This window comes from Cardiocondyla obscurior, linkage group LG06 (assembly GCF_019399895.1).
Source record: "Cardiocondyla obscurior isolate alpha-2009 linkage group LG06, Cobs3.1, whole genome shotgun sequence".
In the NCBI taxonomy this organism is placed as follows: Eukaryota; Metazoa; Arthropoda; class Insecta; order Hymenoptera; family Formicidae; genus Cardiocondyla; species Cardiocondyla obscurior.
The window spans coordinates 4439455-4466791 of NC_091869.1; the positions used below are offsets into that span (position 1 = coordinate 4439455).

General features: G+C 50.4%; 1 protein-coding gene across 2 annotated transcripts in view; it reads right to left on the reverse strand.

The window, feature by feature from the left end:
- Positions 1 to 27337, reverse strand: part of Delta (neurogenic locus protein delta) — a 60775-nt gene that overhangs the window by 19994 nt on the left and 13444 nt on the right. The window contains exons 1-3 of one of the 2 annotated variants that reach the window (XM_070658028.1): positions 17562 to 18972; positions 12694 to 12996; positions 2130 to 2193 (exon numbers count right to left, since the gene is read on the reverse strand). In XM_070658028.1, the coding sequence (XP_070514129.1) occupies positions 2130 to 2193; positions 12694 to 12996; positions 17562 to 17621 (427 nt within the window). In that variant the 5' untranslated portion in view covers positions 17622 to 18972. Of the gene's footprint in view, positions 1 to 2129; positions 2194 to 12693; positions 12997 to 17561; positions 18973 to 27337 lie in introns of those variants that run through there. The other variant, XM_070658029.1, reaches the window with a different exon arrangement.

A 27337-nucleotide genomic window follows, 5' to 3' on the forward strand; every position in this document is an offset into this window, starting at 1 on the left:
TGAAACAACAAATTCTGCGACACGTCGATGACTTTGTACCAACATCCGCGCGCTAAGAAAAGAATCGCAGATTACTCCGAGAAGCGGTATAAGGCAAGCGGTACTTTAACGATAAAATCCAGAGACTGGAGAAGACACTACGCCGCGGCTGTAATGCGAACGTTAACACTCGCGCCAGATAGAAAGAAAGCTCGCACAGTTTATCTTATAGAACGTAAAATGAATGTAGTTGCCTTAAAAACGATATTGTAAAAAAAAATATTAAAAAAATAAAATAGCAATAATATTTCGATAATATGATGTAATAAAAAAAACCTGATTAGCTTTTTACCTCTTCTATAATTATCGTTAAATCTTTCATTCTACCTAATGAATCACACGCGCGAGAAAATACACGACAAACATATTATACGAGACGGGGAAATTAAAAATTAATTAATTCATTACAGCCTCTTGGGACAAGAGTGTCCCGCTAACTTCCGAGTTTCCTCGCCGGTAAATCGAGCCTCGTAAAAGCCGCTCTTGCGAACTTTGTGCCCGCAAAGTCGTTCGCGCGCCCTGAGCCGACTTCCCCGTCCGGCGCGAAAAAAGAAAACGTAGACGAGGCCAGATAAATGAGCGCGGGATTGAACGAAGTCGAAGCGGCGCCGAAACAGTTAAATTCGGTTAATTGGCCGAAGCCGCGCCGACGACGGCGATGACGAGACGGAGGGATAGGTGATACCACGAGAACGCGAAGCGACGGCGCGACAACGTGCACGCGTGTGCGTGCGGACACGCATGAGAGCGCGCGACCGCTCTGAGCGTATGCAGCTTCCGCTCTCCCCGGCGGATTCTAATTATCGGAGGGGCCCCACGGGACTTCTCGAGGAAGAAATTAAGCGGTCTCGCTCTTCTTACCCCGTTTTTAAAGCCGGTCTTGAGAGTGAATAAAACGGAGGCGGATGCGTGTGCTACCTGCGCGCGAGTGCGTAGAAAAACCGTACGCACCTTGGCGTGTTTTCTGTCCGCCACTTCAACCCGGCTGAGGCCCGTATTCGCCTCGGCGTGCTTCGCTCCGGACCCCGTTCGATCGGAAATTAAAATGGAAATCAATCGCGACACCTGCCGCCAATCACGGCCGAGCACTCGCGCGAATTGCATTCTTCGGTTTAAAGGAAAAAGAAAAATAAGAAAAAAAAAAACGTTTGATTTCAGAACAATCGGCGATAGGCCTGAAAAAAAGCTAGGCGCGTTGGATGCGCCCGTATGTACTCGGTGTCAAGTTACTCCCGGCGCGATGGAAGACGAGTATGCTACGGTTACACAGGAAGGAAACACTAGTGCCACCGTCGCCACCCGGTATCCGCCGTCTCTTCTCTCCTTGCTTCTCGCTCTTCTCTCTCCCGGCGGCTTTTCTACTCGGCGACATAACGCTATGACACAACGGAGACGCATTGCCGCAATAACGCACAGCTACAAACGAGGAACGACCGGCGGCAATAGATCCCTGAATAGAACAATGTAAACGCGACGATTGTTCGCGGAACAACGGCCGATCTCGCCGACACAAGATTTGCCAAGCTTGGCGTATTTTTATTGCAAGGACGCGCTCGCGGCGAAAAGAGCAGGCGCCAAAACGAAGCGGTAAAAAGCAACAAATTTTTTTTTTTTTTTTTTTAAGATAATTCTTATAACAAATTATAAGTACAAATTGTAAATAATTGTACTAAGAGAAACCTAATAAACTTAAACGTGATCTGTATGAATCGATCTTTCTTTCTTCTCTCATTCCTTACGCGGCTTTTAGTTTGAGGAAACTTTTAAAGAGATGAGAGATCGAGAGATAGTTGAAGAAGAAGGAGGAAGAGGAGGACTCGACATCTCTGGTGTCATGGTCGGGGACCGGAAGTGCCTCCTCGACTGGTCTACGTCGCACGAGACATCGTGTCTCTCTTATAAGGCCAGCTGTACCACACATGACTATCCTTCTTGCCTTTTCTCTTACGACATTAAAACGCGCGCGACGTTGCGAGACTAATTTTACAACAATCCTTCGTCATTTCAGCCTTTTCCAAGTGCTGACACATACTCGTATTTGATCTAATCGTAGATATACCTACAGCGAAGAAAATAAATTTTACACTCACCGGCCGATTGATGCGTGCTGTTGTCCGTGTCGTGATAAGCCTCCACTATCAGCGAGAATGTACCCTGTAAACAGAAAAAAATACTTGGTGAGTATGATAAGTTTCTCAATTATTTTTAGAGGCAAAGAAAAAAAAAAGAAAAAAATTCAAACAAGAGTGACAATTCGCTTCTGCTGTCGGGCTCAACTTGCCGGCGACTTGAAAAGCGCGTCATTCATATTTTTCGACCGTGACTCGCGCATACTTTCGAGGTATAACGGTAAACGGTCAGAGGAAATGTTTCCGTGGTGAAAGGGTTAATAACAAATTAAACGTTTTGCGGCATGCTGCGTCACGTGCACACCTGCCGTACGTTGCCACGCGTCCGCCCGCCGGCAGAACGACGAGCGTGCACATCAAGAGCGAGCGAGGAGAAACGGTTACGCGTCACTGGCAAAAAGAGAGATAAAGAGGAAAAAGAGAGAGAGAGAGAGAGAGAGAGAGAGAGAGAGAGAGAGAGAGAGAGAAAAGGAAGGAGACCTACAGGACACGAGAGAAGACAGGAAGGGGACGTCACGCGCGAAAATCACCCCCTTTCGAGTTATCGAGCACGAGGGGAGTCGCAACCCCACAGGGGTCAACTTTCCACAACCGCACGATGTACCCTCGTTGTAAATCACGCGTCGCATTAAAACACACGTACGCACGTGCTGAGTGCGCCGACACGCGGAAACTGCAGTCGAACGCGGGTAAATAAATAAATCATCTGCGAAATGTCATCGGCAGCTCGCGAATCAGCTGTACGATTAATCAATCTACCTAACCGTTCAATATAATAAAGTCATCCGAGGCGATTTTTGAAAGCTGCGCACTCACCTTGATTAGTCAATCTAAAAAAACAAAAAAAGCTATCTAAATAAAATGCTTCGCGCGCGCTTGAGCTAACATTTATTTAAATTATTCCATTCCTGCCATGCTCGACGCTCTCGCGAGGCAGGAAACGCAGGGGAACTTGGGTGCCCGTTGTACACACATGGCCGGTGCCGTGTAATTTCGAGGCTGAGGGATATACCAGGTAGAGATGCTCGAAACGACAGCTCGTAAATACCGTAATGATGTTCTCCCGTCGTCAGGAAAACCGTGCTAGGAGGCCGCAGCCGCTACAATATGTCGACGACGAGAGGGCCGAACACGGTGTCGTCGTGTAATACACGCGGCGCGCTCTCTGCTGATAACACGTCGTTTAATTATTTAACGTCGCGCGGGAGCATGCACGGGCAAAGGGACACAACCGCGCGGCGGCGACATTATGCGCGACCTCGTTAGTCGTTGCCGGAGAGAATAATAAATGTTTATATCCGCCGCCGGGCGGATTACCGCCCCCGAAGTTCCCGCAAACGAGTCCACCCCCCTCGGTAATCCCCGCGGCGGGTGTCATCTCGCGTATGGAAATTTATTCGGGCGCCGTTACGCACCGTGCTTCTTCTTCCCTATCTTCCCCCTGCGGTTTCTCTCTAATATCGCGGCGAAGACGCCGCGGAGAAAAGGGTAATAAAAAAATACGCGCGGGAATGTTAGGAGACCGAGCGGGAATCAATACGCGGACGCACCTCGTGAGATCGGGAAAGTTGATCGGGTTGTTTAATTGACCGATTCTCTTTGCCGATTTCCGACCAGCGGAAGCGACGTGGTTATTTTTGCGTCAGGACCGTTCTTTCGTTGTTTAATTCTGGTCGTTATTGCCACGCATATTAGGTATCTTCACCTCGAATTAACGTTCGCGGCGTGTACGCGCATTGCTGTACAGGTACGCCGTTCGCCCTTCGCCGCGAAAGGGTTGAAGGACGAGGGAGCAATTTGTCTCTGTTAAAAGAAGCAAGTGAAGGAAGAGAAAGGCGCAGGTTGTGGTGCATCACACACGCTCTCTCTCTCTCACACACACGCACACATACATATTTAACCGAATGTGCGAGATGCGACTCGGGACCGGTCCAAGGGTCTCGAACACGCGAGAAGGGCGGAAAAAGCGACGAGCACGAGGGCAGAACATAGTAGGCGTAGACGGAAGCGAGACGAGAAACGCGCTGCGCCTTCTTCTCTCGCGGCAAGGACGCGTCTCGAAAGTTTTAGACACGCGAAACGTGTACTTAACGGAAGAGGAGAGAGAAAAAAAAAAAAAAGGACCGTCCCGCGCGGTCGGGAGCAACAAATCAGGAGCGAAGGAGCGAAAGGGAGAGAATAAATCGCCGGGAAGACAAATGCCACCGTGATCGTCCGCTAATTTATTACGGGGGATTGGAATGAAATCGGCGAGGAATCGCGGCCGGGCGTACGAAAAAAGGCGCGGTTCTCCGCGGGAACAATGCGGCTCGGCGGCGGCTCGCGCGGGTGTGTGCGTGCGTGCGCGCCGGTAGCGGCGATTGCTGACGACCAGCGCGACGCACGGTCGCGGAAGGCGGAGGAGAAATCCGCAGGACGATAAAGACGATCGGGCGAAGATATGCCTCCGGAGGGAGGGAGGGAGGAAACGAAACGCGCTTCGGTCCTTTTTTCTGGAGACGCGAGGGATGACGAGAAAGAGAAGAGAGAGAGAAAGAGAGAAAGAGGAGAAGAGTCGCAGAGATCCTCTCGGCGCGCGACGGAGCGAGAGGGCCGAGAGCACGGCGGAGGGAGAGGCGACAGGCGCGGCGCGGACGCTGCGATAGAGCGAGAGGTGGCAGGCGCGACGGCCGCTGCGCTAGAACGAGAAAGAGACGAGGAGCGAGCTGTGCTCGCTCGCTCGGCAGTCGGTTCCCACGGCTGCGCAGCATACCTCCACCTTCTCTCTCGCCTCTCTCCTCCCTGCTTCACCGCCGTCAGCCCGAACGAGCCATCGCGCCGCTTTGTCGTTCCTCTTCTCGAGCCCGCTCCTCTTTCGATCCTTCTCGGCCGCGTGCGCTCGCCGCCGTGCGGCCTCTCGCTCCGACCCGCTTACAGATCCCCCCCCGTTCCTCTCTATCCCAAGCTCGCCTCCTCTTCTCGTCCACTTCCCTTCTCTCTTTCTCCGTCGGCTCGCGTTTCTTCACGTACAACAGGACGTAGCTGCAATCTCGGAGCGCGGGCGCGTATATATACGCGCGTATTAATCATCGCGGAAGACGCCGGTCGCGCGGAGCGGAGAGAGCGGTCTACATGTAAATGCAACGCGCCGTCGGAGTGTCGTCGCTCGTTATCCCGCCGGGGGTTTCCTCTTCCTCCTTTCGATGCGCCTGCGAAATTTTCACCGCCGCCGCGCGGAAACGCGTTACCTAATCCCGTAGAACGCGGGTCCAGGAACGAGAGGACGCGGATAAAAATAGACCAGTCGCTCGCGGAAGGACACCGGCACAGGCCCAGCAATGATTCCCAGCGCGAACGAGAGCTCGCGGTGATAAAGGCATTCACGGAATCGAAATCCTCGCGGCACGTTTTCACCCCCCGTGCTTCGGAAACTAGCGGCGCGTTCACTTGCAGCCGCGCGCGGCTCGTATATTTCGAAATTAGAGAAATTGCATGTGAATATTCCGAAAAGTAACATTGGATAATTACTCCGTAAGTGGAGCCGACGTGAATGGCTCCCGGCTTCGTGTTCCTTCCTCGTTCGCCATAACGCGAACAAAAGTCACGCTTTCACGGGCTATGCTTAATGCGAGGCGATGCGGTCTGCTTTATTAATGTACACGCTTCGATCGGGCGGTTTTCAACTTTCGACTCCTATTGTAATCAATTCGCGAGTCGTGAAAAAGTTTCGTCATCGCCGATATAAAAGAAACATTAAGATTTTTCTTTTTTTTTTTTTTTCGTAAAATTAACCCTTTCGATTCGCGAAAGTAGATCGTCGGCCGACGTCGTAGCATGCAGATGCGTTTTATATATTAAACGGGAGAAACGAGACACGACGGACAATGACGTGTCGTTCGGGTCGAGCGACGATGTATCGCCTGAGGGACGAAGTTAGTCAATAAGGGTTCACCCACGCGTACGCATCAGCTGATGTGTACCTGCCCGGTGATCACGTGACAAAGGGGAAAGGGCGGATAGCCCGTATTATCGCTTTGCCGACGCTGTAAAAGAAAGACAACGGTTCACTGTGCCAACGGACTTTGTAACGAGACTTCTGACCGAATTCTATGGGATTCCGCCATAAAAAAAAAGAAGAAAAAGAAAAAAAAAATCTCACGCAACAACAGAGAAGCCAGTCATCTCGCAAAAAAAAAAAAACAATTAAATTTTGAATAAAAAAAAATCTAATTAGTCGAAGTACCTACAAACTATGGAGACAAAATGTCGAACCGCGTGGGAATACATCTCTCCCGTATAAAATACGTTTCATAATTAAAGTTTATATTCTTGTCTAATAAACTTTGCGCGGACGTTCTAAACAGCGGTCTAAAAACTGGAAATGACTTTGCACGTTGTCGCGAAAGATAATAAAAAAAAAAAAAATGTTTTTATAATATAGTTTCAAGACGAGGTAAACTTTTTGCCATTATCATGCGGAATTTCTTCTGTTTTATAATTAAATTTCTCTTTTTTAAAGTCAGAAACAACTTACGCGCGCGACAAAAGGCGGACAAAAACGCGTTCCTCGAGTCTGGGAGAGGAAATGGATCGAGAGGCGCTTCCGCGTAAAACGGCACCCCCGAGCGACGTCGTAATAAGAATCTGCGAGATGAGAAGACCGGAAGTGCACCGGGGAAGCGACGCACCGGCCGTTACTCGATGCTTTTATAGTCTCGCCAAGTAAATCCAACCTCGGACTCGATTGCGGCGAAAGGGAACTCGCCGAGCTTGTACCGTTACGAGCGAATAGCGTATTGTTTCGATCGCAATTCACGGGGAATCTCCATTTTGTTGTAACGACTCCAGACTTTTTACCAGCTAAGGAGTTACACGATTTAACAAAAAAAAAAAAAATTATATTTCATATAGGTATAATTCAACCGAACGATTACGGGAAATAAAAAAAAGAGTACACGAGAAGTGTGTAATCTCATTCTCACAAAGTAATAATTTATCTCTCGGTAAAAAACAAAGGGGAGAAAGAAGAAAAAAAAAAAAAAAAAAAAAAAAAGATGCCGATTTTTAGAAGACGCTTCGAATCGGAATAAAACTCTGTCGGCACGTAATAGGTTCCGCAGTTCGTGCTCTGTGACACGCACGCGAAACGGAGGCGAAAAGGAAGAAGGAAGGAAGGAAGGTACCGCACGCAGACGTGGAAATTAACCGTCGGTAGGGAAAGAGGTCGATCGCGTGCGAGTCTCGCAAGCAGCACGCGCGACGTAACTAAAAATATACGCGGCAGAGTTTCGGGAACCGAGCGACCGCCGCCGTCGCGTCGTGCCGTCGTCGTCCTCCGTTCCCGTCGGGTCCACGTAACCCCGCGTCGAAGTCGCGTCGCGATGCGCCGAATTGCCTAGCCCCGTCGTTAAAAGACCGTTCCCGTCCGTGCATTCGACCTTTCGCCGCTCGTGCCTTCGTCTGGGACGCGAATCACGCAGCCTTTTCGGCCGTGGGACCCACGCTCGCCTCGCTCGCTATCCGCCTCAGTTTCGGGCCCCACCTTGTCTCTCCCTTCACCCTGCAACGCGATTCCCATCACTTTCGCGGCCCCCTCGTCCTCTGCCTCTCGCTGTTCCTCCCTCGAGTCCCGGTCTCGCAATCGCGTTCCGTGAAAACGCATTTAGGAATTCCCGCGACTACCACGTGGGGCATCCCGTGTTACAATTTTGGCAACCCATCGTCGTTACGAAATCGCATAAATTCCGTCACACGTAGTAAGCTAGCGGAATATTATTCTTCGTCGAATTCCAAGCTCGGCAGACTCGAAGCTGGACCGCGTGGTTTTTCGTCAAACCAAAATCGACTGCCTAACAATTTCTTTTTTCTCTCTTTTTTTTTTTTTATTTTTTTAATTTATTTATTTTCTTCTTCCATTGATCGATATAGGCGAGCGAGCCGCAGAAGCGTTTCTCCAACAATTACCTCTACGATAACGCGTGAGATTGATCGCGGAAGGAAGTTACGGCGATCGGGGCTAAGAATAGAATGAGGCACGACGGTAGAATTCTCAGGCGACATAGCGCAAGCGGCGGGAAAAGAATGGGCGCGAGCAAATAAGTGAACGTGCGCGCTATTATCGCGAGTTGCGCGCGGAAAATCGCGTAACGCCGCGGAGGAGCGTGCGCAACGATCGAGCACAGTAGCCGCACTGTCGCTAGTCGCCTCGTGCTGTTTTAATAAGGCGGCTCGTGTACACGAACGTAAAGCCAATTAAGGCGCGCGCGTAAGAGACCGCGGCGCGCACGCACGCACGCACGCATAAGAGATTGCAGCGTCTGCGAAGGTTACGATTATGTATCGAGACGACGCACGCCGCCGAATGACATACCGCAGACATTCCTCCGGGCGTTCCGCCGAGAAATAAGCTCTCGTGCAATGAATATAAGAAAAAAAAAAAAAAAAATTTTAATCTAACGAGAACATTTAACGAGATTCTCTGGAATTCGTATCGAATTAATAATGTTGAAATGTTGGTCTCCGCTAACGAAACGCGAGGAATTGTTTTATGCTAAATTTTACGCGAACAGGCAAAGCGATTACTTTTAATGAGTGGCGAGAGGCTCCGTTCTCAGTCGCGCCGAATCGCCCCGCTAATTACGGATATTTAATGAACGGGTAGGTGGTGACGGAGAGCCTGCTAACTCGCGCATCTTGGGTCACATATTGCGCGGAAGTGATTTACGCGCATTTCACGTAACTGTTATTTATAGTGACCATTTTATCAGCTCTCGCTCTCGTTCAATGCTCGTGTGTATAACACACGCCGGGAGTCGCGAGTCAATTTACTAATTGCGAGCTCGACCGTAATCAGCGGCAACAACGAGTTAATTCACTTTTTTTCACCGGCCTTCGTTATATCATGGCGTAAAAACGCCGTCATGTAACGTGCCGTTTACGCTATTCACTTCTCACGACATTATTAAATAAACAAAACAGGCGCTGATACGCGAATTATTAGTGGATATATTGATCGAGAATTAAGCCGCTTTTTTCTCGTCGCTCCTTTCCCCACCACCCCTCTCTAATTCCTTTTAATACAAAGCTGATCTCTCTCGCGATACGCGGGATTTAGAATGTAAGTCTGAAGTTCCGAACGGAGATCTCTCTCGCTTTTGAAGCTACGAAAATAAATCGAATACTCCAAATAACGATCGCGGCTTACGTTGCGTTCGAGCTATTTCACCGACATGCCAAGAAGCGGCGACGGCGATTTCCGGTAGCGAGGCGGCGGGGAAATCGGTCAGGAACCGCCGAAAAGTTCTCCGCGGAACCGTTCCGGGAACCCGAGAGCTACCGACTTCGTTTGATGATGCTAAACATCAAAAGCAGACGCCGAGTGTATTATAGTAGTATAGTATCGGCGACTACGCTCGGGATAATTTCGACGTCGGTGCATCGCGCGATAGTCTTATCAGCCGGCTGGAGCTGCGGGTTCAACCGGTGGCGATAAAATGTCGGAGAAAGCACGTGATATCCGGGTACAAAAAAAAAAAAAAAAAAGTAAATTAACTTCACCCGGAATATATTTATTAATCGCAAATGTATCCGAAAAGTATAATTACCGCTTCGGAGCAAGAGATGAATTTCGGGAACGAAGAAATTAAAGAAATAGAAGAGAAAAAAAATAAATAAACGGAAAAGACAAAGAGAGGGCAAATGAGAGGAGAAGATGAACAGGAAAAAAGAGTCAATGCGAGAGAGGACTCGTTAGAGGCGCGAGGGGCGCCATATGGGTTAGTAAATTTAACTCTGTTCAACACGAGAAAGCGCGGAGAGCGGGAGAGGATAATGAGAGAGAGAGAGAGAGAGAGAGAGAGAGAGAGAGAGAGAGAGAGAGAGAGCGAGGACAGAGTACGTGGGAAGTGTGCAGAGGCGCAAAAGGCCCCGGCCATCTGCTGCCGGTGGCAGAGTCTCATAGTTAGAACCGTAGTCAGAACTGCGCGAGCACCGATATGAGAAGATTGACGCGCGCCGTAAGATACATGGACGCCCCGGATCGTCGGATTCGACTTGCCAATCAATCGCAAAGCGCATTAAAAAAAAAAGTAAAAAAGTAAAAAAAACGTACCTTACTAAATCACCGAAAAAATATGTCGAGTTTAAATCCGAACTCAAGTGGGTCACGCGACAGTCAACCAACTCGTTCCAAGTCCCGTAAAATCGAATTTAACGAGTTCTTTAAATTATACGAATCATAAACTAAAGTTGCAACGAATCTACTTCCACCGCGTTCACATTTCGGCGCCTATGAAAGTCAGAGAGCAACGCCGGCGACCAGCAAGCAGCATCAAACAACAGTAGAAAGGAAAGACAAGTGCTACTCTCCCCTCGTTCGCTCTCTCCTTTTTCTCCGTTTCTCCGCGGCATCTGCCAGCTCGCGCTCCTTTTCTCCTCCCTTTTATTTATTTCTCTGTCCCTCGGCCTCGCGACGTTCCTCCTTCTTTCTCTCAATTGCAACGACGGCTGCGTACGCGTGCAAGGCGACGTCGATAGCACGCGTCGTACGTGCCACGCAAACTGCAACCCCTATGCACGCGCCAACGTGCCTCTATTTCTCTCTCTCTCTCTTTCTCTCTCATGCGTTCAAACACAATCAACCTGCCCGTGCGCCATAACGATCTCGTAGCAAACGTGCGCGCGAAAGTAGGAAGGGAAAAAAGCAGATGCGAGAGAGTGCGTCGATCCCGCACGTTCGGCGCCGGTCGACGAGCACGCGAGAGAGAACGAAGGGAAAAAAAAAAAAGAAGTACGTTTCCCCCCTTTTCGTTAATTGCGCGCGTCAAGCGAGGCAGAAATCAAAGTCGTTACGAGCGAGAACGGCCGCCGCCGCCGACCTGTTGCAAATGCAACGGCGACCGGCGACGCGTGCAACGTCTCCCTCGGCTCTACACGCACTTCCCACATGTATCGCACGCGCATCGAAATTACATCGCCCGGATGACCCGCCGACTCGTGTCGTAAACACCGCACGCAACGTATGTTGAATCTCCCCCCGTCGCTCGCGTCTCGGAATTTCTATCGCGAAATCTCTGATGAAGTTTCCATCGTCGACTATCTCCCGTCGCCTTTTTATCACAGTCTCGTCGCGATTAATTACTTTCTCGGTCGCGGATCGCATCGTCGATACGTCGCGACAGCCGACCTTCCAAGTTACGAGAGCCGAACGGGTTCCCAGTCTCCGCGCGCGAAACTTTGCGGGCAACTTCCGCGCAAATTGGCCCCGGTTAACGCGAGACGAGAGCGAGACCGCGCGCCCGATGGTGTTTTCCGCGCGAGATACCATCGCGACGTGCGCCACAAAGGGCCGGGCGACTTCGTCCACGCGTCGACTCGAGATCTCCCCCGGTGGCAAGGTAATTTTCCCTCGCGATTCCCGCACGCGAATTCCGCGTGTACCTTATCTACGTCTCGTTCCGGCGTTTGCTAGAAATAAGTTTGATGATATGCGCACTCGTGACCGATTAGCATCCGTAACCAGCTCTAAGCGGCCGGGGAGGCGCGCCGTTCTTTTTCCGCGCAACCCCGAGTTTGGAATTCTTTTCCATCCCGCTGGATCAAAAAAAAAAAAAAACCTTGCCGCACTTCGGCCGATCGTTACGACGCGAATGCGTGCTCGTTTTACGTAATATAAAATCGTTTGCGAAACTATTTATACTTGCTGAAGAGTTTGCGTTCGCTAATTGAAAGAAATCCATCGGCGCTCTGCCCTTTTGATTGTATAACGCGTTAGAGATATTTAGCGAATGTGGACACAGCGCGGAGAAGAATGCGTATAAAAGGCGTATAATCGCCGTTGCGCAGGCGACCGCGTACAGTTCTCGTTTGCTTTTTCTAGCCGCGTTTTGCAAGTTGCGTATATCGCCGCCGGTTGTGCTACATGGAACGCGCTGTACTTGTTATCTATCGCCACACGGTCGTCAACATTTCTTACTTCCCACATTGAAACGTTTATGCTAATCGCGGACTCCGGCAAAAAGTCTCCGAGTGTTTCTCGCGAGCGAGGCACGTTGCTGAACGTCGTCTTCTCATGCATCGTAACTAATTATCGCGCGTTACTCGAAAATGACGCATCCCCCTAAGTCTTCTAAAGCTTATCGTACCAAAAATTGGCAATCCGCCTGTTATTGGAAGTACACCGAAGGGCAGATGTGCCGTTTTCTGCGGCGATAGCGGCTAACGTACGTAACTCTAGGCGGCAGAGGCAGGGGATGAGAGAAAATCAGTCTTCGGTAATCTGGTCGGCGCGGTATATACATGCGGTACATGTGAAACTCGACGAACACGACGCTAAAATCACGTTTGCTAGCTGCCGAACGAAAGAAATTGCCGTGCGATTGGAGTTTCTAACGTTTCCGTCAATAACCGAGACATGTGTAAAGTCTTATCACTCGGTCAAGGAACGGAAGGGTTCTTTCGTCAATATGTGCGAGATTATTTACGACAGCGAACGGCTAAGCGCGAAGAATCATATGTGTAACGTGATCCACAATGTGGGGAGACTTACCGGCCATGTGAACTCGAACGGGAACCTGATGGGGTTGCTGAAGCTCGGCAGGCCGACGTTAGCGCTGAGATTAATCCTGTTCTCGCCAAGAACGGGGGTCACGACATCGCCGTATGTGCACGGCGACGTCGTGTCGATCTTCACTTGGTACTGCTTCAGGCAAACCCGAAACCTCGTCTTGCAGACCCCCGAGCACTCGCCCGTCTTGGACGCGCTGCCGGAACAGCACTTGCCCAGACTGTCCTTGCCGAACTCGTTCACGAAGGACTTTAGCCTCAGCTCGAACACCCCCGAGGCGTTCACCTGTAACACACGTTGCGTTTTACTTCCTCGTCAAGGTACACGCGAACTGGCGGGCCCGTCACTTCGACCCGCCGTCACGTAAACTTTTCTGAAACTGACACCACGCTAATAATAAGTCTACAGATTAAAAGAAAAGTGTAAAGTAAAATTAAAAACACCGAGATTAAAACGGTAACTATTAAAAACTTGAATTTTATAACAAGATTCGTTTCTATATTAATATCAGATTAAATTAAAAAAAAAAATGTATTGCGAGATGTATTATGAAAATTAATCTGGCGATATATGAAATTAATTTACATGTAATTGTATTTTTATGATACGGATAATCGGGAATGTTAAGAACCACGAGGAGGAGGAGTCGGATGTAACGGAGCCACTTTCGAGCAGCCGTTTTAAAGTGGTAACGCGTGCAGCCGTAAAATAATTTCAATAACGGCGGATCTGGCCCGCAGTTGGCGACGAATCATCCACGGGACGCACAAAAAAAGTAACTCGGTATCAAACGGAGGCCTCTCCGTCCGCGAGACGGGGGACGTCTCGTCTCGTGCCCCATGATGTGAGACGCCGCAGGAGCACGTGTGCGCGTACGTTTTTGCGAACGCGTGTCACGCACGTCTCCCAGGAGGAGAGAAACAAGTCGACATGACAAAAACCGTATCCTCTTCTCGCTCATTCGGTTGCGCGAGAACCATATCCCGAAAGACATGCCGCTCGTTGCCGCGCTTCGCTATTATAATCGAATTGCGAAAATACGGTACGATTTACCGCGGATTCTGGTTTTTGTCCGCGTCGAATAAAACCGAGCTCGACCTCAGCTGGTTTAAATTCTTCAGGACCTAGCAAGCGAGCGATGACTTTCCAAGGCAACTCGCAGTAATCTTAAAATTCTTACAAAATAACTAATCGCAAAAAAAAAAAAAAGTTAATTGTTAATTAAAAATTCTTTTTATAGGCAAGAGTATTTTTTTTTTCTGTCGGCGATAATTCGGGTATTATTTTGCGGAGTGAAGAAGTTGAAAATGAATATTTTTCTCGGCCACTTGACGAACTGCCAGTGCGCTATTATTAAAGCCGAGGGGTATTCCTTTTTGAAACGTGTGGATGTAAACCGCCTGCAAAAAGAGGCCGGCCGACCAAGCTCGTAAATGCATCAACGCTCTAGTTGGCTCGCGAAGCGCTGCTTAACAAAATTACCGAGCGGGGGAGACCCGGCACGAAAGCGCAAAGCGAAAAACGGCCGGTCGATTAGCGCGTTTTTCGACGACCTGGAATTATCGCGCCGGCAATTAGCTGCCAGATCGCGGACTTTGTACCCGCGACGAGATACGATCTCGGCGCGTCGTCGTCGTTTATCCGGGGGACAAAAGTGTGCAATAAAAGTAGCAGAGAAATAATCACCGAACGCCCGCAAAAAGCGCCAGCCTTCAACGGTTCCATCGATACGTCAATATCGTCGCGGTGGCACGTGTAAACAGTACCGACGTCAGATTCGCGTCTACTCGTTTTTCCTATCCTGGTCGTCGCGACGCCGAGAGAACGTCGTGGCGTTCGCAGACACGGCGACCTGTAGATGTGCATGCGTGCGTGTGCATCCGTGTGTGTGCGCACGGCGCGCATACGAGCGCGCCTCTGGACGAGGCTTCCCACGAGATATTGTATAGCCGAGAGCGAACGGTAAGTTTCTTTCTTCGGCGACGTCCGAGCTCGGCGTTAGATTTCCTTTATCGAACTCCCGTATAGCCCTCGCGATCACGTATCTCGCGCGCATCGATTACGCACACCATTAGCAACTCGGCGCTGATCGCGTTCGCCGGCGGATAAAGGAAGAGTCGGACACGCGCCAGGTTAATTCAAATCAGCTGGCAGATGCGTCGCGTCCTCGAACGGGGGGAGCAAAAGGGGGCTCTTTTCCTCGACACCGCGCGATCGACAAAGGTGCCGGCCGCCGTCACGTCAAGTTCGGCAAAGTAAGATCCGCCGCGCGACCTCCCGCGATAAAAATAAACGCCCGTTCGCGGATGCGGAGCACTGTATCGCGAACCGTGAGCAACAGCTGTCTCTTTTTCTCTTTCTCGCAGCTATTTTTACAGCAACAGGAATGAATAATGCATTTACAATTACGCCGATTTACCTTCAAGCGCAAAGTGCGCCGCTACTCGATCTCCGGCTTTATTTACTTAGGCACAAACGTCGCGCTCGATGTCAGACAAGCCCGCCCGGCGATAAGAACGGGGTTCTTTGTCGCCAATCGCTATCGCGCGCCGCGTTTCAAGCGGGACACTCGATGCAGTTGCACTCGTCTCTCGATCTGTCCCGTTAGTCTCGCGAAAGTAAACGATTAAACGAGCACGCACGCATACGCGCGCGGCCGCACACGCACACGTACCTACCTCGGCGCGCTGCCCTCGCGATGAGGAATCTCATTTTTGGCGCGCTGGAAAGTTATTCTGAGAACGGAGAATGGCCGCCACGCGTATTTACGGATACGCCGGCGGTGCGTTTCGTCACACACAAAACGATTTTCGCCACCCTTCAGACGCCTTTGAGGCCCGCGTGTCTCCTTCGCGAGGTCGCGATCTCGATGCACTTTTTATTCTCCGCCGCGGCGATCGGCAAGCCACCGCGTAAATCTTCCGCGAAGATCGAAAATAAGCGATCAAGTGACGAGTTCGAAATCATCGCCAGGGTTCCCTTCACTTGGAGAAAGAGGAAAAACGAATGTAGGGGAAGAGATGAGTGAGCGAGAGAAAGAAAGAGAGAGAGAGAAACGGGACTAGACACTTCTAAAAGAGTGCATCCAGATTTAGAGCTGGATACACCGCCGAATACGCTGTTAGGGACTCCTTCGCGGTAAGTGAGCGAGAACTCTTCGAATGGCAAAAGAAAATTTCGGAAATAAAGTACGTCCATCAGCGCTTGGAAAATATTATGCAAAACAATTGCGAGATAACTCACCAAAATTATTAATTAAAAAGAGAACAAGCGATTAAAACTGATAACAATAAAATACAAAAAAAAATTGAGAAAACAAGAGAAACAAAAAAAAAAAACGACAAATTTAACCGCGTGTTGTCCGTTCTACATTTTTATTGGCAAACTGCATGCTAGTCCAAAAGCAAGTCGACTTTTGCGTATACTCGGTGTAATATCAAAGCCGTAAGCGACGCCACGAGATAAGCACGAAGGTAGTTCAGGCTCACAAACACGAAGGATCGTGGCAGCCAGAAAGAAGAGCGCGCGAAGAACAGAGGGGGGTCGAGGGGGGGAGGGGAAAGCCGGGGGAGACATCTCTCCCAGGAAGAATTCCCTCGGAATCCGCGCGGAGAGAAGAAACCGAGGGAAAGAAACGGGCCGTATAATACGCGAAGTGCATCGCTCGTCGCATTCGGAATTGGTCGTTCGAGAGAGGCGACGCAACGCAATAAAGAGAAAAAAGAAAAAAAAGAAAAAAAAAAACTTGGACCGCGAAGAAAGGAAGCGAGAGGAAAAAGAAAGTCGCCGGTGAATTCCGCAACTGTCAAACGCGATACCAGTCTGACAAATACGAGGGACGCACGATCGCCGATAATTTGTAACTAAATAAGCCCGAGAAACCCGACGTTTTATTTCCGCGTTGGGCTGAAAAAGCCGCGCGCCGGCCGCCAAGTCGCGCGAGGAAAAGGACTCACGCCGATTTTACTCTGCCGGCGTTATCGCATCGCGCGCTCGATCGTTCGATTTGCAGTGACCGATCCGATAAGGCTTGATCAACCGAGGGAAATTAGTAGCTCAAGGCTGAGTCGTTGAGGGAACGAGAATCGGTCGAGGGGTCGCCGAACGCTTTCGCGCCGCTTCGAACGCTTGGACGTGAGAGATCGCGCGGGGATGCTGGATCTCGATCGGCGTCCGTGCCACTCGGGATCGAAATTGCGCAAGTAGATACGCGAGATCCGAAAGCCTCAGAGCGTATTACAGACGGTTATGAAACACGAACCGATTACGTCGCGTCTATTCCGATCCTTCGCGTCTCACGGCGCCTTCCCTTTTCCCGCGTATATTAATAACAATGCCGATCTAGTGCCTTCGATCTCGTCTCGCGTTTCGCGAAGCTGGACAGCGTGTAACCCTGCATACGAGGCGCCGCTCAGCACGAGCTTCGTCGTGCCAAACTCATTCATCGAATCGCAATGCCCAAGGTCGGTGGGCTTGAGTGAGCCGACACAAGGTTCGGGCTCGGTTCGACTCACGATATCTAGTAATTACCATCGCAACACGTGATAAGTGATCTGTTTGGAGTTCACGGAACAATCCTTTTGGTCGTACACAACGTAATTTCGCGGAACGCGCGTATTCGTACCACTTCCGGGAATCGGACGCGTCGGCTGGATGTACAGCGCGTATTAGATCGAGGCTTTTCTCTTTCGCGTCCCGGTGAGGGTGGAGGGGAAGAAGAAACGAGAGATCGGACGAGCCTCGGCCAAAGTATACGGACGCGCGCGCACGCCGACGGCAAGGAGAACGAGGCCCAGCCGGAAGAGGAAGGCGAGAGCGTGATCGCCGGGAGTTTAACACTTGGAACTTACCGCTCGAGGCGTCGGCAGAAGAACGACGGCGGCCGTCCACACGAGCATCGTGGTCCACATGTTGGCGCGTCGCGTATCCCTCGGTGTTTACACGCCGCCGGCGCTCGGGCCCCGGGTGGCGGCGGACGCGCGGATGCGAGCCTCGTGTCGTCGACGTTACCTGCGTCTCGCCGCGGCGCCGCGGGGCTGCTGCTGCATAGCCACGAACCGCGTGCCGGTGTGCGCTACCGACGTGCGGAGCCGCGCGACCGCGCGTTAGGCGAATAAAGCGGAAATTAAGGGGAGGGAGAGCGCGCGCCGCCGGTCTACGAAACCGCGGCCAACTTCGCTTCGCTTCACCACTGTGACCACTCCGTACGCGGACCGATCCTCCCTCGCCCCGGCACGTAATCGCGGAATCCGACGCGCGTTTTCACTTTTTTACACACTTGCCGTTGACACACTTTATTCCAGTATATCCGTGGGACGACGGACGCCGAGGGGGGCTCTCGCCGGAAAAGGGGAAGCACCGACGATCTTCCTCGCGTCTCTCTATCCCGCTTCTATTTCGTTTTGTCTCTGTCGCCAATCGCTTCCTTCTCCTGTGTCACAATCGGTCAGCCGGTCGCGATCATATCTCCCAGAGGCAGCGAGGGTGCACTGGACGGGACGGCAGACTGCGACGCTCTCGTCCTCGCCAATCGTCGCATCCACGACGAGTCACGCACTGATCGCCGGTCGTCGCGCCGCGAGGAATACTCCCTCGGCGATCAGAGGCAGCGCCGTAACGGAGAAGGACGCCGGAGTGGGGTGGACGAGTAGGGTCGGTGGAGGTAGAACGGCCGCCGCGGCGGTAGAGGTGGAGCCAAGGATGCCCGCACCGGCTCGCGTGTGACGAGTCCAAGATGAACGAGAGAGAGTCAATGCGCCCGTCGCGCGGCAGAAGGGGGCCCTCCACCCGGCTACACTGCCGAGGGGGGGAGAGGAAAGGGGGAGGGAAAAGAGCCGGATGGCTCGCCGGACGACGAGGTTAGACGAAACGATGCCGGCGACGACGAACTCCGACCGTCGCGAGTATCAAACTTGAAACCGCGACGCCAATTGATGCCACTGTTCACCACGGAGAATCCCCTTTCCGGTCTCTCTTTGCCCGTTTCACTCCAGTCTCTCGGCAAAGATGCGCGTTCACCTTCTTCTTTCACCGTATACACGCGCGTCTCGCGCCACTGACCGGCCGCACTGACGCCACACCGCGGCACTTGCAGCAACCGCCGATAACCACAGAGGCGACTGTATCGACAGATGGCGATCTCCCTCTCGTGACCGCTCTCGATCCTTATTCTCGTCCGAAGATTCGCGTCCTTTCACCCTGCGGAAATCACCTCCTTCGCTCGGCGGGACTACACTCCCACGCGATTTTATACAATATATATATATGCGTTTTCCTTCACACGCGTGCGCTCTGTGCTGCCGTGTGCGCAGAGTGAGCGACGAGTGGTCGCGCGCGGGCGCGTACTTGTTACGGAGTGCAGCCCTCGACTGGAGGTAGCAAGGCCGGCTGCACCCCTATTTATAATTGTGGTCCCCGCCGGTTCCCCCCCCGGGCCAGCAGGCGGAGGGTTTGCGCCCGCGACCGACCGAATCAGAGGGGTGGAGGGTAAAGCGGCTGCACCGGTGGCGCGGTGCACGGGGGCCAAAAAGGGGGCCCGCGCGCGCGCTCGCGCACGGGGACCAAGCAGGAGGGAGCGCGGCAACGGGCCACCGAGGGGGGAAAAAAGGGGGCAACGCGAGAAAGCAGCTGCAGGCCGGCTGCACGCGCCCACCCCCACCACCGCGCGCGTAGCCCCTGTACGACACCCTAGCCACTCGCCCGGACTTCTTGCCCGCTTGTCTGTCCGCTCGCTCCCTCGCTTAGCTGCCTGCTAGCGATCACCTCGGGGCGCCTGCCCCCCTGCCTGCACCCTCCGACCCGCTTTCCCGCGCCCCGCGGGTTCTTCTCGGTGGTGGTGCCGCTCGCGATCGTGCCCCCCTTTCCTTCCCCTCCCTCATCTCTCGCCCCTCCGTCGCCCGGGCCCTACGATAATTCGTACCCCATCTAGGAGACTGGCGGCACGCGCCGTGTACCACCACCTCGTCCGTGACGTCATACCCTTCTTTTTAAGCGTGTTACGTTTCTTACGCGCGCACGAGCGCACCGACGGTGAGCGCATACGTGCAAGGAGCGAAAACGCGTACGTGCGTAACGCGTGTCTGGCACGCCGGATTATTCGCTCGCGGCATAAGCGGATGCCGAGGGAGAGATCACTTCGTTTGCCCGAGTAATACGTCTTACGTGACGGGAGACTGTGTCGAACGAGCCCGCCCGGCGGGGGTGAGAAATTGCCACGTGTCGGAATTCATAGTCGGTGGGTAGGTAAACGGGACAATCGCGTGGCGGCTCACTTGTTTAGATATATTTAATTCGCGTAATTAACTTCGAAAAGGCAAGCAATTGAATGGAGCATACCCGTTATTTGTATACCGAGGCGAGCGCGTAATGAAAGAATTGGGAAATTGAGCGTACCGTACCCCAGCAATGTATCCAAATTGCTGGGATAATTATGTCGCGCGTGCTCTCCTCGCTCGCACCTGCAACTCGCCGAAACACGTAATATCTCGCGGAAATATTTAAACTTAATTTGCCAGCTCGGTACTTGGTCATAAGGCGCTTTATCAATTTTCGCAGCTCGGCTGCGTGTAAGGATAAATAATATTCCATGCAAAAGTTGCACGTTAAAAATTTTCAAACGAGAATTGTGCCTGAAAATTGTTCTGGACTCGCGATCGAGAATTCCTCCCTTGAAAAAATCGGCGATGTGGATTATACGTTCGCAAAGAAATATTAAATTTCAGTAAATTAAATAAAGCAAAATAATTGCGGGATCGATTTGCGTTGTTATTAGAAATCAAATGCGCGAGTTATATTCCTTTCGCGAACAAATTTGTACTTTGCAGCGCAAACTGCACGAAATAACCGACTTTCAACGAAATTTACGTGCTGGCCCCTTAATCTGGATATTTGCCAACTGCCCTAATTCAAGGGTTCGCCTTCCTAATACCGTGTAACATTCGGCACACACCGAGGCAGCGATTGCGCGTCATCTGCGCTTCCTTCTTTCCATTCTTCGACTTCGACACATCCACGTCCCGATTCGTCAAGTCGCAAATAAAAAAAAATAAAGATTCAAAAATTATTCCATTCTTTTCGTCTACCATTTCTAAAATCTAACAACAGGGTTTTCATTTTTCTTTTTTTTTTTTTTTTGCTAGAGTCTATTATTCCTATTAGAATACTACTTCCGATGCAGTTTTAAGCGACTAAAACTCACGAACAAAGTACTCTTTTGCGCAAAATATTAATACAAAAATTAAGTTGCTTTTTATATTTGCCGTCTTCTCTCACAATACAACAAACTACATTTACGCACGTCTACAGACACTTGCCCCGCGATTTCTCCGACACTTTTCCCCAGCGAGTACACGCCACGCAAAGTCCCTTTCTGACGTCACTCGGTGCAGAATCAATGGATGGGGTACGACAAATCCCTCCGTCTCTCTCTCTTTCTCTCGCTTCCTCGGAGGACGCATTATGCGACATACGCATCGGTACTATATGGGGTGACAGATTATTATGGCGGGCATACTGCTCCCCGGCTGCAGCAGGCATTGTGTCGGAGATATAATAGCCCGGACCTGTCTCGGCCACGCATCTACGTCCCTTATTGTTAGTTAGTACCAGAATCGTCCCCTTAGTTTCACCCCTATCTCACCTCCGTTCGAATTTTGCAGGCCTGCGTGCTCTGCCGTCGCAGCTAATAAATCCGTGCCACTATCAAAAAACTACCTTCGACGCTTATAAATCTCTCAAACGAGCTCGTGTTTTTATTGAAATTGATTCCGAGTAAAATTTACCGGCCGAGGATCGAAGGATCCAGATTCCATTAAATAAACGAAGCATTAATCACGTGTAAGCTGTATCAAATTTTGCTATAACGATATATAAAAATGATTTAAAAGTAACAGTGGTAACGGAAAAAGGGCAGAGGTCTGCGGGGATCGCAGCAAAGGCGAAGCCACCGTCGTGGGGTGCGACATTTGAATCAGTAAAAAATCACAGACGTGTAATCAGAGTAAATAGCGCGGTGATAAGTTGGTGCGCAGAAAGAAACCTTTGTTATTTTCTTTGCCACGTTGTGCATCGAAGGAAGGCCTGGGAGTGAAGGAGAGTCGAGGCACCGCGCCATGTAAGTGCCTGCGACGGTGTCCGTAGCTGTACAGTGTACTTCCGGTCACGAGGTGGTTCAACAGGTCAGACCAATGGGGGAGCCAGATGAAACCACTTCCGGCCTCGGTCGTCCCCCATGCCCCCGTTTTTCTTCCTTATTTCACTCGAGGTGAGCCGCGTTTTTCTTTTCCGTCGCGCCCGTCTTGACTTTCGACGCCTACAGACGTCCAAATCGACGAGGCATCAATATCATTTACCGAACAAGAAAGTAAAAAAAAAAAAAATTTTACTAGGCCTATACGTATTATTATTGCGACAGAAAAATCTGTTTCTCAAACTTAAAGTTTTTAATGTTATTTCCCTCATTTTGCGATGAAAAATAATTCGTACAGAAACAAATTTTCAATTCTATTGCTGTTATTTTTATTTTATTTTTTATTATATTTTTTTTTTTTATTAATTCACGCAAGAGAGTAAAAGGAATCGCACACAAGGTGTGCGTGCGTGTGCACCGTATATTCTCGCGTTTGTATACTTACTCGCGGTCGAGTATGTTCACCCGTAGTACACGCATACACGCAGGGAGCCCATCGCTCTCTCAGAGCCCCCCTTCGTTCCCTCGGCGCTCTTTCATTCATACACATTGTCAGCACGCATAAACGCGCAAAAGTTTACGTGCAGCCAAGACCACAACGCGGTCGGGCAGCACATGCACCCGCCGCCGTTCGCTCTGGTATGCATGCACTTTCTTGGCAAGAGAGCGGGAGAGCGACTCAATGAACCGCCGTCGGGAGGTTGCGGATTGCATTTCCGTCGACCACGTCCCGCGGGAACGAGAGATTTACCGGGGTTGCACGCGCGGTGGTGTCGACCGGCAATTTCCGAAGTTTCGAGCATTTCGTGCGACGCGCACCGCGAGAAACTTTTCGGACGAGTTTTACCTGAATTTCTTTTTTTTTCTTTTCTTTACGAAATCGACGATCTCCCACCCTTTTTATGCAGCGCGAGAGCCTCGGCGAGGTATCTAAATGCATCCCGCGATAAAGCGACGCCGTGTAAAACCGCGCTGGGAAAGTAAACACGGAAAAAGGATTAGGTCGAGTGCTTGCGAATCAAACAGACGAGGCTGCTCTTTTCGGTGCTGTGAGAACTCCGCCGCCCGTGCAAACGAAACAATATCCCTTCGAAAGAGCGCGCTCTCGCCGGGTCCTTCCTTCCGTTTTCTATCCGCCGTGGTGGAAACAACGCCGACGTTACACCGGTGCACGAAATCGCGCGGATCCACCTGTCGCCGTGTAAAGTTTTCTCGGAAGATCGCCCTGCAGCGACGAATACTATAAGACCGCGAAAGATAGTAAAGTTGGAACGCTCGAGAATGGATGTAATTTTTGGCAGCAATTTAACTCGCTCCCTAAAGAAAAGAGAAAAGGATACGTTGTGCAAATGCAATTATAAGTACGTTTCGATCGAGTTTATCGAACGGTATTTAATTAAACGAGGAAGAAGCGCATTTTATTTCGCGAGAACGTTTGATTGAGACGTTCGCTGGATGATCGGAGATCGGATTGTGCTCGAGATACCGTTTTCCCTGATTGTTACAGCGCGGAAAGTGCGTGACTAAAAATACGAGAGCGTATTTATGACGGTCGTGAGGTCAGTCCGATTCTCATAACGACTCGTAATCTTTCGTAGATCTGGTTAATGCTATTGTGCGGCTTGGGAGTGATCGACAAAGATTCATCGAGGGTCGATCGACGGACGTCGGGAGAGGGCAGTCGATAGTCCCTCAGGGCATAAATGATCGCACGTACTCCGATTCCACCTGGAATGACCGAGAAGACACCCAGTCTCGGTTGCTTAATCGCGATCTCGCCGCAGCTGTCAATGCCGAGCACTCCAGATTATCTCGCGAGGAGTAGGCATCGTATTCAGCGACATTTCGCGAAATTTTAACAAGCTGTCCTGCCTTTCTCCACAAGAAAAAAAAAAAGAAAAAAAAAGGAATAAAAATAATCTCGTCATAATTTCTCTTAAAAAAAAAAAAAAATTGTTACACTTATTGAAATATTTTAAACGAGATAGAGAGAAAAAGATAGACAGAAAGAAGAAGATCTGAAGCGTTCATCTCAAAATTGATCGTAGATACTTGAACGGCGCTCGAAATCTCGCGTGAATTGAAATCGGTCGTGGGGTCCGCCGTGGAAAACGTTTACGGGAGCCTTCTTCGGTCATCGGACACAGGATGGACACAGGACAGGCTGGTATGGTAGGGAGACGGCACGCGTGCCACGCGCCCGACCTTTTCCGAAGGGCAGCGGGTGCACACGAGGCGCCTGATACGAGCGATAATAATCTCTTTCGGAGTGACTCTGCCGCCACAATACCCCCACTACGAGCCGCAGACCCGGCGCGATACGTGATCGGCTTTCTGTTGCAGCTGCTGTTTCTCCCGTCGGGTCTTCTTTCCCTCTTCCTTCCGCTCTCCCGGACCCCTTTTCTTCTTGGCCGGTGTCCCTCCCCGCCCGCGATACAGCTCGATTTCTTCCTCCACATCCCGATCCTCTCGGGTCGAGATAACTTCCTAAACAAATACGCCGCTCTCGCCACTTGCCGGAGTTATCGGGCGATAGCTTCGTGAGGCCAAGGTGTGAGATAATTGTGAAGTAATTGTAACCGAAGGGGCTCGAGATGTTTTTGGAAAAATATTTTTTGAGGGTTCTACGGGCTTGTTTATCCGTAAAAAAAAGAGAGAGAGAGAGAGAGAGAGAGAGAGAGAGAGAGAGAGAGAGAGAGAGAGAGAGAGAGAGAGAGAGAATTAAATCCGTATTTTCACGCGGTCGTATTGAGAAAATAAATCAAACTAGACATCATAGTTTGATCTTAGTTATATTTACATTTTATATGTATATAAGAAGTGACTAACGCCGATTCGTGTACTTGATCATTGAGGATTGATGCGCTTTAGTTTGCGACAACAGAGGCGGCCCGTACTCTCGACTCGACAAAGACCGGGACGCATCATTGTCTATGTTCGCGCGTCCAGGTTCCCTTCGTGATCGCAGGCGGACCCCGCGGAGAAGGGACCAACAATGCTCTCGATAGATACTCGAGCAGAGCGAATCAAGGCGGAAAAGCTCGCGATTTGCATCTGACTGCAACCTTCGCGTTTACCTGCCTGCAGGCTCCCAGCACCCAGGAGAGGAAAGAAAAAAAAAAGAAGAGAAAAAAGAAAGATCGCGCGGCGAGAAAGAAGCATCTGTTCTTGGGTTTTCTTTAGCTAAAAGGCCCCGTGGGAGTGGTACAACGGGAGAAAAAAAAGAGGAGGATACGGTAAGAGAGAGCGAGATAGCCGAGGAGCCTGCTGCTTCTTCTTAAAACGAGACGCGTCCTTAACCGAAGAAAAAGAGGGAAAATAGCGAGAGGAAGAGGGGGAGGGCGTCGGTATGAAAAGCTTTTCCTGATACAGCAGCTGCCGTTCTCCAAGTTTATTGGAAATTAATTGGTCTTTCGAGTAGGAACTATTGAGTTCGATCGCGCGCTGACCCACCCGAGTAAAAAGGATAATAAGTCGCGCCTATTGTGCCGGTCGTCAGTTCGTTGGATACCACGCGTCTTGTAATTGCCGGTGTACTCGGAGAATAGGCGATTTCTCGTCGCAGAGTAAATGCTAATGAACAGCCTGCCTTTTCAGGCGACGATGAGTCATGGTTCTCGCGTAAGCGCGCTCGATAATCCAGCAGCATGCGGAATGCTTAACACAGGCCGCAGCTCTTTTTTTAATTTGAGAATCCACCACGATCGTGTCTCGGCCGATCTGCTCGCACGCCGTACAAATTAATTTCCAGTCGCCTGCGCGTGTCGCTTCGGGAAAGCACGATGCATACATACCAAATAGAGAACGAGCTATGCTTAGATTCGACATTCTCAAACGAAATTTAATTCGACCAAACTCTTTTATTTTCATTCATTATTATTATATTTTTTTTAATTGCTCGTTTTGTTGCTAACTTAAAATTAACTATTTTTTCTACTCGTTCGGCTTTTTCTTTTTATTTTTAATAAAATAGAAAACACTTATTAATATTTCACATACCCGAAAGTTGCATGCTGTGCTTCGGACATTGTTAAATAAATTGAGAATCGACAAGAGCTGCTGAAACCGAATCAGTGATTTCGCGCCGGAGGCGTCTCTTTCAACAGCGGAGCTTAAACGCGAGCTTAAACGCACTCCCATTAGCGCAATGAATTCGCGTCACGTACGCACCGCGTGTGGGAACTGTGAGGCACAATGCAGTCGCGCGCTTACCTCTACGGCTGTGACGAACCGTCTATTGTTATGGTAAAAATATCCGATACATGGGCCTTAATCACCGACCCGGCATCGTCGCGCATACGGGGCTGATTTTTACCCGAGCGAAGAAACTAAAGACAAATGAAATTGTCGCCTTTCGAAGGCTAAAGCTTCCTAAAAGAACGTTTTCCCCGGTCGATGAATAAAATTTGACGAACAGTCGCTTTACTTCATACGTCGTCTGTCGTTTATTAAATTATCAATTTTAGCACGTGCTTTGCTTTTGATTCTCGAGCTAGCCTTCCCTCGAAGATGTTGATCCTCGCGGATATTATTTTATACCACGCATCGCCGCGAAATTTATTCGCCAAGGCGCGCCGCGCGCGGAAACACGGCTTGCGATGTTCGTGAGAATCGCATGTAAAAGTACCAGCGTCAACTTGGTATTACGTATGAGTTGCTACCGACGACGTCGACTTTCCCAAAGTATGGCTCGTTCGAGGTAAACGGCCTGTGTCTTACGGCCGTCCCTTCCACGCCGGTAGCCGCGTGTGTTTTACATATACGCCAAAGAATGTTGTGTTATTTCGGGACAAAAAGAGCTCCTTTAAAACGCAAGAACAGGAGAACTTGTCTGGATTTTAACCTCGCGCCTTGCGACCGATGGGATCAGTATTGTATGATTTAAAAAAAAAAATAAAAAACACTTTTACGTTCAAATTAGAATTACGTGCCGTTTTTTCCTCGAGGGGGAAATTCAACGCGGACACTTTTCGAAATGGCGAGTAAGTATTTCTCTCCGAAAGCTAATTCAGCAACCCCAGATGGACCCGGGGCTCGAAAAGGCATGCATCAAATCAATTATTTCGAACTTCGACGATGGGGAAATAAAGAGACGAACGAGGCGTGGAAGTGTGCTACTTCGTTAGCGAGTATTCGAGTGAGTTTAATGAAACTGACCAGCTGACATACGCCGTAACGAACCGTAAACTTCGTTGATCGCGTGCACGCCCTTCCCCACCCTTCGATCATTCGTCAAGATACGTTACTTCTTAATTAATGTGACGAGCGTTTAGAGCCCGATGACGCTCGATTGATCGGCCCTCGCCGTTGATCGAAGGGACGCCCGGTGGCGGGAAGTAAACAGGAAATCATCCCCCGACTCTACGTGAGCTTACGACAAAGCACGGCGCGAAGAACAAGAGAACTTCGGTCCACGGTTTCTCTCTTCACGGGCAAGTT